We start from the raw sequence: 16,123 nt of genomic DNA, 5'->3' as shown, positions 1-16,123 counted from the left end.
AACTTTTGGGTTCAAATGGGCGAAACCTTTGTAAAGAGCATGACATATTTTTCAAATTTTACAATGATCAAACCTATGGATTAGGCAACCCCATGCCCTTGGATCTCACGTACTGAAACTTGAACGTAAGCTTCAGTGTACTTGCGGTAGCTTCCTTTGTTGTAAAAGCAAGAGACTAGAAACAAACTAAGTACCCCATCGTCTACAACAGATGTAAATCACAGTCATGTCTATTCAGCGGAATAGCGTGCAATGGAGAAGAAGGCAGGGGATTCTATGCATGGGAAAGAAGAGATCTTCATGATACATTAACTGAAGTAGAGTGTAAGGTACATGACATTATATGTTGTTTCCACACATTAGTGTGTTTCAAAAGTATGCGTGTGGGGCTCCTGGGTGGCTCAGTCAGTTAAGCGTCAGACTCTTGATTTTAGCTCAGGTCATGATCTTGAGGTTCATGGGATCCAGCCCAGTATTGGGCTCTGTACTGAGAGTTCAGAGCTTGGAATTCTCCCTCTGCACCTTCTCTGCTCTCTCTCACTCTTTCTCTCTCTCTCTCTCTCTCTCAAAAAAAAAATAATAATAATAATAATAAACTTAAAAAAAATGTGTGTGTACAGACACATAAGCAGACTTTTATTAGAAGGGTACAGAAGCAACTGGTAATGGTGGTTTCTGGAGGGACAGGCAAGGGAAAAGGGTCAGAGGGAGCTGGTGTTCATCAAGCTCTTTGAACTTGCTAATCCTATGTACATAGTACTTTCAAAACAGTTTAACAAGGGCCTTCTGGCTGTTTTTCTTCTAGGACATGTATGCATGGCCAAAGAACCAGACTGATTCCTCTCCTTTCCCAAGCTGAACAGATGGTAAAATATCAACATTAATTTCCCATCACTTACCGTGATCTTTTTGTGGTCGGGAAACTCGAGGCCAAAATAGTCCCCTTCCACGAGGTTGAGGTGGTTGCAAACTGCATCCAGCAACACTTTCCCAGGGGCTCTTTGCTGGAAACAGAAACAACAGGAGTCACCCCCTCTGAGACAGGCAGATATGAGAACAAACCATGGCTCCCACCACCAGAAGCCTCTTCATTCCTGAATCTTCAGCCCTTCTCAGCTTGCCGCCATCCACCTTCCAGAACGCTGACCGCCTGATCACCAGACCCCCGGCCGCATACCTCTGAGCCTTTTCCAGGCTGTTTTCACACTTAGATGATAATTCTCTGCCATTTTCTCCCCAGCACGGTCCCAGGCACCACCCTCTTTTTGGAAATAGACTTTATTTTTTAGGGAAGTTTTAGATTTACAGAAAACTGAAGACAAAGTACAGAGAATTCCAACATCGCTCTTCTCACCACACACATAGAATCCCTTATTATTAATCTTGCATCCATGTGGTACAGTGGTTACAAATATTGAGCCAACACTGATACATTATCATCACCCAGAGTCCACAGTTGGCATTAGGGTTCACTCTGCACTGTACAGTTCTATACTTCCTGACAAACATGTAATATTGTGTATCCTAACATGTAATATCATGGAGACACCATCACAGGATCAAGGAGGATAGTTTCACCATCCTAAGAATCCACCATGTGCCATCTAGTCAACCCTCCCCCGCTTCTCCGAACTCCTGGCTACCACTGGTCTTCCTACTGTCTCCAGTCTCACTTCTTCCAGAACGTCATACGTTTGGAATCGTACGGTAACCTTTTCCTATTGGCTTCTGTTGCTCAGCAGCACGCACGTAGGTCCCTAGATGTCTTTTCGTGGCTTCCTAGTTCATTTCTCTTATTGCTGAATAATATTCCCTTGTGTGAATGTACCACAGGTTATTTATCCATTCACCCACTGAACGACATCTTGGTTACCACCCCAGTTTAGGCAATTAAGAAGAAAGCTGCTAAAATAGGCATTGGGGAGGGCACTTGTTGGGATGAGCGTTGGGTGTCGTAAGTAAGCGGTGAATCTCGGGAATCTACCCCCAAAACCACGAGCACCCTATACACACTGTATAGTAGCTAACTTGACAATAAATTATATTTAGAAGGAGGAGGAGGAAGAGGAGGAGGAGGAGGAGAAAGCTGCCATAAATATTTATGTGTGGGTTTTGTATGGACAGAAGTTTTCAGCTCATGATTCTGTGTTCTTTTTGTGGAAGTGGAACCCCAGTCCCTGTTCCTTTTCCCTTCCTCCACAAATAAGGCAGAAATTATGGCTTTCTTTCTTAGGTTCCCCTAGCACTTTGCGCAAATTCTCATCCATACGACACCCACGCTGAAGGTAAGAGTGCATTTTATTAATCTCTGTATCCACAGAGCCTAAAGACTGACCAATTTTGAAGTGGATGAACAGATGAATAAAACTTACTCATTCCACAGTATTATATATGGTTAAGTATATACAAGCCTGTCTCTCCAATTAAATTCTGGGCTACTTTATAGTTCACCTTTATATTCTTATTGGCCAGCAAAGCACCTGACACTCAAATGCCAGCTGAAATCAATACTATACATGCATTTTCTATATACTGAACCTACAGGAAAAGGGGAATATGATATATAAGACCCCAATTTCTACCCTAAATGCCTTGGTTTCTCTTCACTGCCCGGTGGATTCCTAACGACCCGCTAGTAAAATGGATCCAATTCCATCACATGGATCAAACGCTGGAAGAAAAATGTTTCAAAAACACAGTCCTCTACAGTTACTGCTTTTATACTTCCACCTTCCCTCTGAGAAGAGCAGAACATGTTAGGAACCAATTAGCAACTCAGGAGACCAATGGTCAGTAAGAGAGCCTGACTAATTCAGTGCTGGGCATGTCCATTAGCCTGGCCAGGCATGACCCGAGGAGGCGTCAAAGGTGCTTCAGTGTCCGGAGGTTAAGCATTTTTTTTAAACAGATGCCACTTTATATATTCCCATATTCCTCATCACGGAAATACAGAAGATAGCCAGAGCTATCTGAAGGTATACAATATTCTCCATGGATAATCCCAAACTCACTAGGCTCTTTGAGTGCCTGGTTTAAGGGTCTCTGGCAGAATCGTTTCACGTGAACTGATGGCAGGAAATGTGAAAAACAGTAACGTCTAATAAAGAAGGAAAAGAGGGGTGCCTGGGTGGCTCAGTCGGTTGGTTGAGCATCCGACTCTTGATTTTGGCTGAGGTCATAGTCCCAGGGTTGTGGGATCGAGCCCAAATCCGGCTCTGCACTGAGCATGGAGCCTGCTTAAGATTCTCTCTCTCTTTCCCTCTGGCCCTCCTCTCTGCTCACACACTTTCTAAAATAAAAAAGTAAATAAAAGGAGGAAGAGATTTCACTTCCATTCTCTAAGAAAGATCATCCCTCCTTTACTTCCTGCGGTGAATTTACTCCTACAGTCTGCCCCATTGTTCCTCAATGCTTGTCTCCAATGCACATTTTTGAACTTCACTCTAAGAGTAATTTTGTTCAGAATCACATCACAGTATGTAAAATGGATGGTCGTGTTGGTTGCATAGCACTGTGAATATACTTAATGCCGCTGAATTTGTATACTTAATGGCTAAAATGGTAAATGTTACGTTATATATATTTTATCACAATAAAAAAATGTAGGGATGCCTCGGTGGCTCAGTCGGTTGAGGATCTGACTCTTGATTTTGGCTCAGGTCATGATCCCGGGGTAATGGGATGGAACCCACACTGGGCTCCTCACTGAGCATGAAGCCTGCTTAAGATTCTCTCTGTCCCTCCACCCCTTCCCTGCTCACGCACACTCTCTCTAAAACAAAACAAAACAAAATGTTTTTTAAAAATGCAGAAGAGAAAAAACAGAAAAAGTAACTGAGGATGGGGTTCACATCCTTAAATAGCTGTGATGCACTGTAGAATCAGTTTCAACTTTTTTAAGAACAAGAAAATGAGTTCTTCTTAGAACGTTATACTGAGGGGCAGGACTAGCTCCTGGAAGAGTGGCTGCGAAGGCCTGATCACACGGGGAGAGAGAGTGAACACCTATGTGTGTGCACCCAACGTTTGTTACAATTTCTCAGTGCAAAGAGACCTTTTATGTGTTTGGCATGAAATGAACGTTGCTGGAGTACCACAGATTTTGCATTTGGGTTAGGCTTTGCGCTGGAAGCCAGTAATGGGGTTCAAAGAGCTATAAAAGCGCAAGCCCTTTTGCTAACACAAATCTAGAAATAAGCTGATGAAGTGTGAAGAGGAGGAGGAGGCAACAGCATGGATAAACCTAGCAAAGCATGAAGCAGAGACCTTGAGAAAGACTGAACCATAAAGGTATTTTCTCAAAGGGGGACTTACTTTAAGACACGCACACACACAATTCGGGGTGCCTGGGTGGCTCAGCTGGTTAAGCGTCCAACTTTGGCTCAGGTCATGATCTCGCAGTTGGTGGGTTTGAGCCCCGCATCGGGGTCTGTGCTGATGGCTCAGAGCCTGGAGCCTGCTTTGGACTCTGTGTGTGTCTCCCTGTCTCTTTCCCCCTCCTCCTCTCAGGCTCGGTCTCTCTCAAAAATAAACATTAAAAGAATACAAAAGACATACACACACAATCCTATTCAATGCTGTACAAGCTACATTACACAAGGAAGGGAAACCAAGTAATTTACACATCGTTTGAAAACTTACATATGTTAGGAAGTTTAACATGGAAAGGATCTTATGACAAATGAGTTGTGTTAATGATCACCAAGTGTTAGTATTGGAGGGGAGGAAACAGATCTCTAAGACTCCCACAGCCTCTAAGAAACTGTCAATCTGGCCAGCCCCATACTTAGCCAGTCTTGATTAAAGTATTCTAGACATGTGAGCCTTACAGAAAAGACACCAAATAGTAATTATATGTTTCATCCTGGAGAACAAATCAGCAATTAGCGAAACTACATAATCGCATTTTTCTTATTGGCTACTTTTAATGATGCTGCAAAAGGCATTTGAATTTTAGCCCAGCGCACAAACAATGTGGCTGATTTCAAACTCGGCGTCCATGTTCATTTTCTCCATTTTGAATGGGCTTTTCATAGAATCTATAAGAGTACATTTTCGGAAGAGGTTCGCATTCTTGGAGAATGTCTGGCCACTAAATATTGAATAACAAATAGTATGAACATTCACATTTGGTTTTAAGGTACTAAAAACTGAATCAAAGCTGCTCTAGTTTATTGTACCTTTAAAAATATATCTATGCCCTCAGGCTATTTCTATTACATAAAGTTTTATGTGGGAGTATTTTTCTTCTCCTCCAAAAGAATAAAGACAATTTTTTCTGGGGTGGGGGGGGTGTGGTATTTTCCTCTCTCTCCCTAATTCCTCAAAGCATCTGAACAAATGATTTCCCCTATACTTGAGACAAGCTAAGGTTCTAACCTCTCAGAAACAATCTCATAGACACAAATCTATAAAGATAATGTTTGACTAGGTTTTAAAAATTTTGCATCTGCTGAGGTTTCAGAAAGCTGTTTCTGGAAGTGTTCCCCCCCCCCCTTCCTGGTTTAGGATTAACGTAACCATGACAACCAGGGCACGCTCTGATCCAGCAGAGAATGGCTTCTCTCAAAGGCCTTCGGCCCCCTTTTTCTTACCATGAATACCTATTAGAATATTATCCAAAGTCCTATAACCCACCAACCCTCAACAAGTCTAATCTTAGGGCATCAGAACACTGCAGATTCCCTCATGGCCCGTTGCTAGTTTTTGGCCAGGTGGGGGGATGTACTAAGTACACGGGGCTTGAGAGACACACACACACGCACTGGGCTAAGTGCCGAAGGAACAGAAATCGATACAAGTATCCCTGAGTTGGGGCTACAGACAAACAACCAGCTAAATATATGGTAAGTGCTATGTGGGGAGGGGGAGGGGGAGGGGGAGAGGGGAGAGGGGAGAGGGAGACCTCTCCGGTGTCTCTTCCTAGAAAAACACTAATCCTTTTCAATCAGGGTTTCACCTCTATGACTTCATTTGACTTTAATTACTACCTTACTCCAAATATGGCCACAATAAAAGTTAGGGCTTCAATTTATGAACTGAGGGCAGGGGAGCAGAATTCAGTCCACAGGACACGAGTCATGATAGGACTGGAGACATTATCATCCGTCTCCCAGGATCAATGTAAGGCTCAAAACTGTGATTGCAAAGTGGTTATTAGCAAAGGCCCTGGCACATAAGAACAAGTTCTCAAGTATTGCTGCTTCTGCTGTGTAGGGAAAATGTTAATTTATAGAATTAACGGCAGGGGAGGGAGTTGACATTGAGAAGGAGGAGCCATTTTCCACCCCCCAAGGCATGCCTCTGCAATGTCATGCGATACAAAACCTGGCTACCACGTCAGCGGGCTGCGTGCCAATGTCCCCAAGGGCAGAGGCCATGCCAAGGATCCCTGCTGGAGGTGATTCAGAAGAGCACTTCTGACTTACGTGCCTGTCAATCACCTGCAGATGTTAACAAGCTGCAGGTGCTGATTCTGGAGGCACGGGGTGAGGCACGAGAATCTGCATTTCTAACAGGCCCCCAGGGCTGCTGCTGCTGCTACAAAGACTATGCTTTGAGTAGCAAGGTGCCAGTCACCTGCCAGTCGATGAGTTGCTACTGAGTGACCTGTGGATCCTGCACACGTGGGGCAGGCAGGCTGGCTCCATGGTCTCTCTGACTTCTGCTCGAGGCTAACATCAAGGCTAAACTTGAGAGTCAACCATAGCCAAAAAAAAAAAAAAAAAAAAAAAAAGCCAAACCTATGGGTATGGGTTGAATTGTGTCCCTCAAAAAGATATGCTGAAGTCCTATCTCCCAGCATCTGTGAACATGACCTTATTCGGAAACAGGGTCTTTGAGATAAAATCAAGTTAAGATGAGGCCATTAGCATGGGTTTTAACCCAATATGACTGGCTCCTTGAAAGAAAACGGTGTGAAGACAGACACTGGGAGAATGCCATGTGATAACAGAGGCAGAGACCGAATGATGTGGTTATGAGCAGGGAACATCAAGGATTAACATCCCCCCGCCCTGTCAAAGCTGAAAAGAGGCAAAAAACGATTCTGCTCAGAGTCTTGGAGGGACCATGGCTCTGATGACACCTTGAGTTTGGACTTGTAGCCTCCAGAACTGTGGGAGAATCAATTAGTCGTTTTCAGCCACCCAGTTTGCGGGACTTTGTTACCGCAGCCCTAGCAAACTTATACAACCACCTTCTGTAGGGCTGTTACTCCCCTCTTAGCCACAAGGGGGCGGGGACAATGCAGTCACATCCAGCCAGCATGGTCCCTTTGGAAGAGACTACAAGGAAACCACCACCCAATAAGTGGGTTTGGAATAACAAAGCCCCTGGCCTTCAAAATTTCTCTAACTTGATAATCAAATATATTCAGCAAGTGCTAGACGAATTATGGAAGGTAATTAATCTTTCTTGATGTTAAAAGAGGCTCCTCTTTTTACCGTGGTTGCTCTAGATGTGAGTGTTGTTCTGGAACTGAAATCCTTTTTAAGAAATACTCTCTTCTGAGACCCTTCCAGCCGTGAAATCAGAGGGGCGGAGCCAGGTCCGAAGGGCACAGAGCTCACACGCGTTCCCAACACCCCAGCAGCCCGCCCCGGGGTACCACCCTGTCCTAGCCCCTCTGCACACACTCAGGAGCTGCCAATGAGGCAGAAGTTCAAGGACAGTACAATTTGAGAAATTCCACAGGAACCCACCTAACTGTCCATAAATGCATGTTTTTCTTAGAAAATTTAGCACAAGGCCGCTGCCAGACACAGCTTAATATAAACGATGGAAAGAATGTCAGTCTGTGGCTAAAAATGGCCGACTGAACACATGTGTCTCCACTACACTCAGAAACCCCGCTTAAAAAAGAACAGTGAGAGAGGGGAAAAAAAGGAAAAAGAGGAATAAATTCACAGAAAACAGAGAAAGTGAGACAAGAGACAGCAAGTGAGAGATTCCCCCCAAATTCTAGAAGATGACAGACAAGGATGCTAAAATCTAATTACAGAGCAGAGGGAGACTCTGCAATAGGGAAACGGCTACATTACACAGAGTCCCGCAAAGGGTCCGAAGTGGGAGAGGCCAGGTACTTGTGATATTGCAGGCTAGAGGAAAACACTTGTTAAAACACTGTAATTTGGATCCCCATATAGCTAAGAGTTTGTAACTAAAACAACAACAACAACAACAACAACAACAACAAAAAGCCAACAAACCCAGAAGGTTATCATAAGGAATATTTGGATAACAAGAGCTCTTAGCAATAAAAAAAAAAAACACAGCGCAGAAATAAAAATTGCACTGGGAGAGTTTAAAGATATAGTTGAAAACCCCCCAAAACGAGACCTCATGGCCAAGAGATGGCAACGAAACACGGGCACGGGGCATTTGTGGGCTCAGTCCAAGAGTTCCAACCTCTGGGCGATGGGCCATCTTAGACAGATCCAAGAGCAAAGCAAAATTATACAAGCACAAATGTAGGGAAATTCTCCAGAATGCAAGGGGAGAACTTTCTAGATTGCAAAGGGCCAGAGAGCATGTCCCAGAATGAATGAGCACTATCCATTTCAAGACAACTATCCGGATAATTATGGAACCCAAAGAGTGAAAAGAAGATTCCAAATGTCATGAGAGAGAAGCAAAGTATGGTATATCATAAGCAGGGCACAGAACTTCTTGATGGCACACGAGAAGCCAGAACGGAGTCCCTACCATTTCCCCTTACGGGACGGACATCAATAATAACGGCTGGATGAACAGCTGGAGTAAACAAAGACACTGGTGGCCAGATGCAGCTCCCTGGGGACTCACCCCGGGGACAGAGGGAACACATTATTTGCACACCTGTAACTCCCTAAGCTGCAGGCCCTGAGGCATTCCAGGCAGAAGGACACAGACTTGCCAAGGTCAGGCTCTCTCACTGTGGAGCTGGGATTCAAACCCAGTCCTGAGAATCTGCTCCTAACCATGGAGTCCCCCAGGCTCTCCATTTCCCTCTCACCCCTTTCAAGACCTAGACTTGTAATTTTGAGGACTCAAATTGTCCTAGAGAAAACTTGCTGATAAAACCAAGGAAAGAGGCCCACACTTTACACGGGCCATAGCTGGTGGCACCAAAGAGGGTTGGGAGCCCACATGATAGTTAACAGGACCGTGGTAGAACAGAGCCCCTGGAAGCTGGTGTGAGTGTCACATAAGCCAACCATGATCTCCCACTGCAAAGGCAGGACTAACACAGAAATCAGGCAACTGAAGTGTGGGAGAGGTTTCTCATGCTGTTTCTCCAGCCCTTGGATGACGCAGAGAGGCAGCATAATGTTCTTATTAAGAATGCAAACATCTGCCTTCTTGCAAATCCTGGATCTCCACTCCATGGCGGTGTGACCTGGGGCAAGTGACTCTCTGGGCCTCGGTTAGCTCTTCTGCAGAATGGGCCTGATGACCAAACCACTGTACAGGGCTGTGGTGAGGCTCACGTGACTCACTACACCCCAAGCACTTAGTACTCACTAAACTCTACCGGGTAAGAACTATGATGATGGCAAGGGGAAGGAAGCAAAGGACTCAAACGCCCAACAGGAAACATGGCGGCAGCCTCATCAGCAGACAACGTGATCACCATTGCTGTGAAACACCGGCCAGAGCAAGAACGGGAACTACAACTTTAAAAGCAAAGTCTGGGCGCTGGGACAAAGCTTTCATTCTGGGAGAAAGGAGCTAAATGTTTAGGCCTGCCCATCTCCTTGTCCACAAACGCGGCGATTCTTCCTCCCTCGGTGGCTCCAAGGGTGGCCGCAACTGTCTGCGCGGGCACACTGCACTCGTTGTTCCCCTCCGCACTGAGCCTCAGTGATCAGAACGCTCATTAAACACACTTCAGATTGGATTTCAGAGTCCCGACGCCAGGCTGGGAAGAGAACGGGTGCTTTCAGCTCCCTGGCTGTAATTTAGCTACGTTGCAACCGCGGCATCGTTAGTACAGAAGTCACTCCCCTTCTCCCTTGGCACCAAGACTTGATGTGCGCATGCACGGCGGAGGCTTTCTAGTGCTTTCTTGCAATCCCACAATGCAGTGAGCAAGATATGAAAAATGTTTGCGGAGAACTGGGCTCCTCCTAGTGCCAGGTTTCTCTGCTTTTGACCCTGGGCGATTTGTTGTTTTTTGATCACTTTCAGAAGTAGATGAATGGGGGCGCCTAGGTGGCTCAGTCAGTGAATTACTGGACTTGGGCGCAGGTCATGATCTCCCGATTGTGGGTTCAAGCCCCGCATCCAGCTCTGTGCTGACAGCTTAGAGCCTGGCGCCTGCTTCACATTCTGTGCCTCCCTATCTCTCTCTGCCCCTCCCCTGCTAGTGCTCTCTCAAGTATAAATAAACGTTTAAAAAAAAAAAAAAAAAAAAGTAGACGAATAAAAAAAGTCCAAAATTTATTGAAATAAAATAATGTTGACTTTAAAAAAAACCCATTAGCCAGGGAATAAAATATCACACAAATAACGAATATGGGAAGTACAAACCAGATCAGGACTGCTGGAGGAAAGCATTAGACCTTTCCCAGCAAAAAGAAAAATGCTTGCATTTTCCTTATGTCTATTTAGTTTGGCATCTTTCTCCTTGGGCTCAGTGGTCTAATTAAGCCTCAAAAGTACATTCAGTGCACGGAGCCTGAACTTTCTCAAAATACACCTGATACCATGCACTTAGCCTCTAAAATTATTATTCCGAAGATGGAAAGTAAATATTTTATTGAATTTAGCTTCACATTTGAACAGAAGGGTGAAGACTTTGTAAAACAAAGCCACCGAATAACATATGTGATTCTGGGTTCTCAATTCTCTTCACGTGCAGGCAGATTTCTTCTACCATGTTTTTTAAACACAGCCTTCCCCTCAAGAGCCAATGTCCAAGGTTCTTGGACAACCTCCAGGAACATTAAATGAAAGAAAAATTATTTTAAATCTTTGCAGATACTTTCAACAGAAAATATTTTTAATGTTTTTCAGTTAGGGGAAAATGGGAACATTTTCTCATCCTGAAAAAGGGTTTTATTTTTTTGTTAGATTTTTTTTTTTTAAGGGGGGAGGTGTGCAGGGGAGAGGTGTAGAGAGAGTGAGAGGATAGCAAGCAGGCTCCATGCTCAGCACAGAGCCTGATGCCAGGCTCAGTCCCACCACCCTGGGATCACAACCTGAGCTGAAATCAAGAGTTGGATGGTAAACAGACTGAGCCACCCAAGAGCCCCTGAAAAAGGGTTTTCAAATTATTTTTTATGCATAAGGCTTTTAAATTAAAAATATGTAAGCCGAAGTGTGATGTGAAAATTCAGCTTTCAGGACACTTGAAGAATTCTCAGCTCTGGAGTCCCCAGAAAACCTCCCAAATAGTACTATCTACTTTTCATTCTTTTTCAAGTACTTTTCAGGTTTAATATCCTATTAAGCACCTAAGAGATTGGGGGTATGAGTGAGCTCTGGCTCTAGGTTTGCCTATCTGCAGAAGAGGTCAGAATCAGTACGGGTGAGCTTTGAACAACTTGGGTTTGAATTTGTGAGTGCACTTATATGTAGACTTCCTCAATGAATACAGTGCAGTACTATATGTTTTTACGATTTTCTTTTTTTCCTCCAGCTTACTTTATTATAATAATACAGTATATAGTACATAGAATATACAAAGTACATAACACCCAATTGTTTGTTATCTGTAAGGCTTCTAGTCAACAGTAGGCTAGTAGTTAAGTTTTGGGGAAGTCAAAAGTCATAGGCAGATTTTCAATTATAGAGGGGGCTGGCGCCCCTAACCCCTGCATTGTTCAAGGGTCAACCGTACTTCTCCTCTTCTGAAAAACTGCAAAGCTCCGATTAAAGTAAGCACAGAGACTCCAGACTTAGGGAAAAGAAACTTACAAGTATATAACAAAGGTAACAAAAGGCATCCAACAGAGACAGAAAGTAGACTGAGAGTAGAATCGTGGCTCCCAGGGGTTGGAGGTGAAGTAGGGATGGAGAGCTATTGTTTTGGGGGTACAGAGTTCAGTTTGGGAAGATGAAGAGAGTTCTGGAGATGGCCGGTGGTGATAGTTGCACAGCAATGTGAATGCACTTAATGCCACTGAACTATACACTTAAAAATGCTTAAGATGGTGAATTTTAAGTTGTGTATTTTCAAACAGTAGAAAAATATGGGAAAATATCCAAAAGTACAAACAATCCACTATAGGGAGGGGCAAAATGGGGGGAGAAAAAGGCCCTATAGAGAGCATTTTCATTATAAACAAAGTATACACTATGATTATAAAGAAAGAAACCTAGCTTTTGCCTCATTTACAGCTGATGAAGCTATTACTACTAGGTATAAAAATGTGTGAGGGTTGCTTGGGTGGCTTCGGCTCAAGTCATGATCTCATGGTTTGTGAGTTTGAGCGCTCAATCTGCACTGTCAGTGCAGAGCCCACTTGAGATGTTTTGTTTCTCTCTCTCTCTGCCCCTCCCCTGCTCATGCTCTCTCTCAAAAATAAAATAAAAACATTTTTTAAAAAATGTGTGAGATTACATTTGAGAGCAGCACAGAATGGGGGAGGGATCCAGAGTCATCAAGACAGAACTTTAATGCTTGACTTGCCATTTACCAGTTACGTGGCCCAAGCTAGTTACATGGCCTGGGCACTGACTGTCCCATCTGGGTAATGGACTAATGATACCCCTTAATGAGGTGGTTCTGAGAATTTAATCAGGTTGACACATATAATGCCAGGCACCAATCCAGCACATAACATGAGGCTTCATTTGTAGTTGAAGGCTTCGCCAAGTTATTTCCAACTTTTGGTAGTCATGAAAACTCCCTTAAGTAGTTTTAAGCCTTACTACAAATTAACCACTGTAAGATAAAACATATACTTTCTGTTATATTCCAAAATCTTCTGAGGAGGGGATGAGGAATGAGATCATGGAAATAAGGGGAAGGGGGGGTGGAATTTTGTATGATGGACAAACTAGAAAGCCCTAAAAAGCACAACAGTTCTGTGTGTCCGCTGTTGATGACAGGTCCTTTCAGTCAGCAACTTGCTAGAGTAAGACAAAATAGAAGCACACAGACCCTAGACCTAGGAAAAAGAAGCTCCTAATATACAGCAAAAGTATAGAGAGCATATCCTATTCTACTAGACGGACAGTTGACTAGAAAGACTGGAAGAATGTGAATTAAACATATTTCTCCTTTAAGTTATCAGACAACAAGCTCCTTGGGTATTAATAAACCACAGTGCTGACAGACAAGATCGTTCTGCGTGGTTTATGTCAGATTCTTTAAGTTACTACAAACCTAGTGGAAAGAGAGGATGATCCAGTCAGGAACGGTTTCCAGAAGCGAATTCCAGTATCACGATGATTTTGAGGCTCACCTAGAAACTTGAAATCATCCACACCCTCTAACCCCATACATACCTATAGTCTCACATGCATGAAGAGTTTGGAAAATAGCCCTCAAGTCTGATTCATGCACACACTCACAGTCCTTCATGACACTCAAGAACTTGGAAAACACACAGCTTTACCTTTCATGATATTCTTTTCAAATTCACCTGTTTGAGTAAGTTGAGGAAATTTTTTTCTTTTTTTAAAAAGTTTGGTTGGTTATTTATTTATTTATTTATTTATTTTTAAAGTATTTATTTACCTTGGGAGACGAGAGAGAGAGAGCGCAAGCAGGGGAGGGGCAGAGAGAGAGAGAGGAAGAATCCCAAGCAGGATTCACGCTGTCAGTGCAGAGCCTGTTGTGGGGCTCGAACCCATGAACCGTGAGATCAAGACCTGAGCCGAAATCAAGATTCAGATGCTTAACCGACTGAGCCACCTAGGTGCCCTGAGGAAATTTCTTTCCATAACAACTTCTGGTTATTTCTCTGCTGCATTTGACCTCTGTACTTATGATTACCATTTGACTTACTATATAAACAGTTCTCACATCGTTTCTCAGGTCAGTTCTATCAGCAAGAGTCATCTTCTACTAAATCAGATTCTTCTTCAAAACTCAGAATACGAGCCAAAGTCCTTACAATGGAAAACAAGGCCCCACAGGATCTGATCCTCCCCTGTGGTCTGAGGCCACAACCAAGTGTTCTCCCTCTTGCTCGTTCCACTCTAGCAACATGGGCCTGCTTGCAATTCTCAGCATATCAGGGACAAGCCCACCTCAGGGCCTTTGCACTGGTTGCTCCCTCTACCTGGAATACCCTCTCCTCAGAAATCTTCAAGGATAATTCCCTCACCTCTTTCAAATCTTTACACAAATGTCACCTTCTCAACAGGACTGACCCGAACCCCTCTACTTAAATGTAATTTGCCCCCACAACCTCCCTTTTTCCCCCATTCTTTCCCCCACTTTCCCACTATCGGCATGATACACAGTAGGTGCCTGTAAAGATCTGCTGAATGGATGAGTGAATGAATCACTTCAAACTCATAATTCTCGGGGTGCCTGAGTGGCTCAGCCAGTTAAGCATCCGACTCTTGATTTCGGCTCAGGTCATGAGATGGAGCCCCACGTCTGGCTCTGCACTGGGCATGGCTCATAATTCTCATGGAGAGACGATAATAACATGATCTTTAACAAAAACAACTGTATGCTGGGGTCTAGATTCTAAGGCCAATTTGAGAATATGTTTTTCTTTCAAGAAACTGTTGCTCAAAGAATGGACATTTTCCAAAAGCCATAATGGGGAAACCACTCTGGAAAGGCCAACTGCGGTGAAAACATTAAAAGGGAAATAATAAAGGAAGACATTCCGTTGATGAGGAAACACGTCAGACTGTACCTCAGTGCACAACAAGGCTAGTCATGTGACCGTTACACACAGAAACGCCTACAGGGAGATGCACAGACGTGAAACTGTCCCACTGCCAATACTAAGTGGCCATGTGGCTTCTCTGCCTTATCCCTCAGACAGCTTTGATGAGTAAACTAAATATGAGAAATAAAAGGAGGGTCTGTGTTTTTTCAAATGTTGCTCAGAGAATACACACCGTTGTGTGGGCTGCTGCTCCTGAAGCAGTGCTGTGGAACGGTCTGGAATGTCCGTTCTCTTTTGAGCTGGTTCACTAGTTTACTCTTACACGATTATTTCACAATCTGGTAAAAATACCCTGGAGTTAGCATGTTCTATTGATAATTCATACTGATCGCCAACTTTTGGCTCGCTCCATGCCCCTCATTCCAAAACTTCAAAGTTAGAACATCCCAGCGATTAGCTTCATTTTTCTGTAGTGTTACCAGTGCTCAGAGTGAGTGGTGGGAAAATGGAAGACAGATGTAAGATATATAATAAAAAGCATGAGTATCGATTACATCTCTGAAATAAAATCCTGCCCAGTAACACGGGCAGCCTATGGTGTCCTAATATCAGCATTGGGAGAAAAGCAAAAGCAAGTAATAAGAATGATCTTTAAAAACAATCCTCTACGATTTAATAGCACTCGAAATGTTCGTCTGCAGCAGCGACCTAGGCAACGGATGCGGCTGAAACCAGATCATGTTCCCTTTGCTCCAGAGTCTGGGTTATTCACAATGACCACATTGTCAGTACTGTGCACTCAGTTAAATGCACTTTGTCCCAACTTATACACAATTACACTGATGCTAAAAACAAAATACTGGAAAGCAATAAGAACATTTTTTAAATTTAGTTTTTTATTTTAATTTTTTTAGTGTTTATTCATTTTTGAGAGAGAGAGAGAAAGAGAAAGAGCGTGCATGCATTGGGGGGGCGGGCAGAGAGAGAGGGAGACACAGAATCCGAAGCAGGCTCCAGGCTCCAAGCCGTCAGCAGAGCCCGATGTGAGGCTTGAACTCACCAACTGTGAGATCAGGACCTGAGCTGAAGTCAGACACTTAACCGACCAAGCCACCCGGATGCCCCAAGCACATTTTTTAAAAGTAGGCTCCATACCCAGCGTGGGGCTTGAACTCATGACCCTGAGATTAAAGCCTGAGAGACGCTTAACCAACGAAGCCACCCAAGCGCCCCACTAAGAATCTTTTTGAAACAGATTCTGTCACCTGTTGAAAATTCAATATACCATGATAGGAGAAAGTGAGTTTACAGGTTTACCTAGAAAGTGGATCGTTAGACTC

At 43.8% G+C, this 16,123-nt stretch overlaps 1 protein-coding gene across 3 annotated transcripts in view; it reads right to left on the bottom strand.

The window, feature by feature from the left end:
• The window catches only part of FARP1 (FERM, ARH/RhoGEF and pleckstrin domain protein 1), a 294,004-nt gene that overhangs the window by 98,491 nt on the left and 179,390 nt on the right, over positions 1 to 16,123 (bottom strand). For all 3 annotated transcript variants that reach the window (XM_049647489.1, XM_049647490.1, XM_049647488.1), the window contains exon 3: positions 900 to 1,004. In XM_049647489.1, the coding sequence (XP_049503446.1) occupies positions 900 to 1,004 (105 nt within the window). The remainder of the gene's footprint in view (positions 1 to 899; positions 1,005 to 16,123) is intronic.

This window comes from Panthera uncia, assembly GCF_023721935.1.
Source record: "Panthera uncia isolate 11264 chromosome A1 unlocalized genomic scaffold, Puncia_PCG_1.0 HiC_scaffold_16, whole genome shotgun sequence".
Taxonomy (NCBI): domain Eukaryota; kingdom Metazoa; phylum Chordata; class Mammalia; order Carnivora; family Felidae; genus Panthera; species Panthera uncia.
The sequence above is the reverse complement of the archived record's forward strand: the minus strand, read 5'-3'. Positions and strand labels throughout refer to the sequence as shown.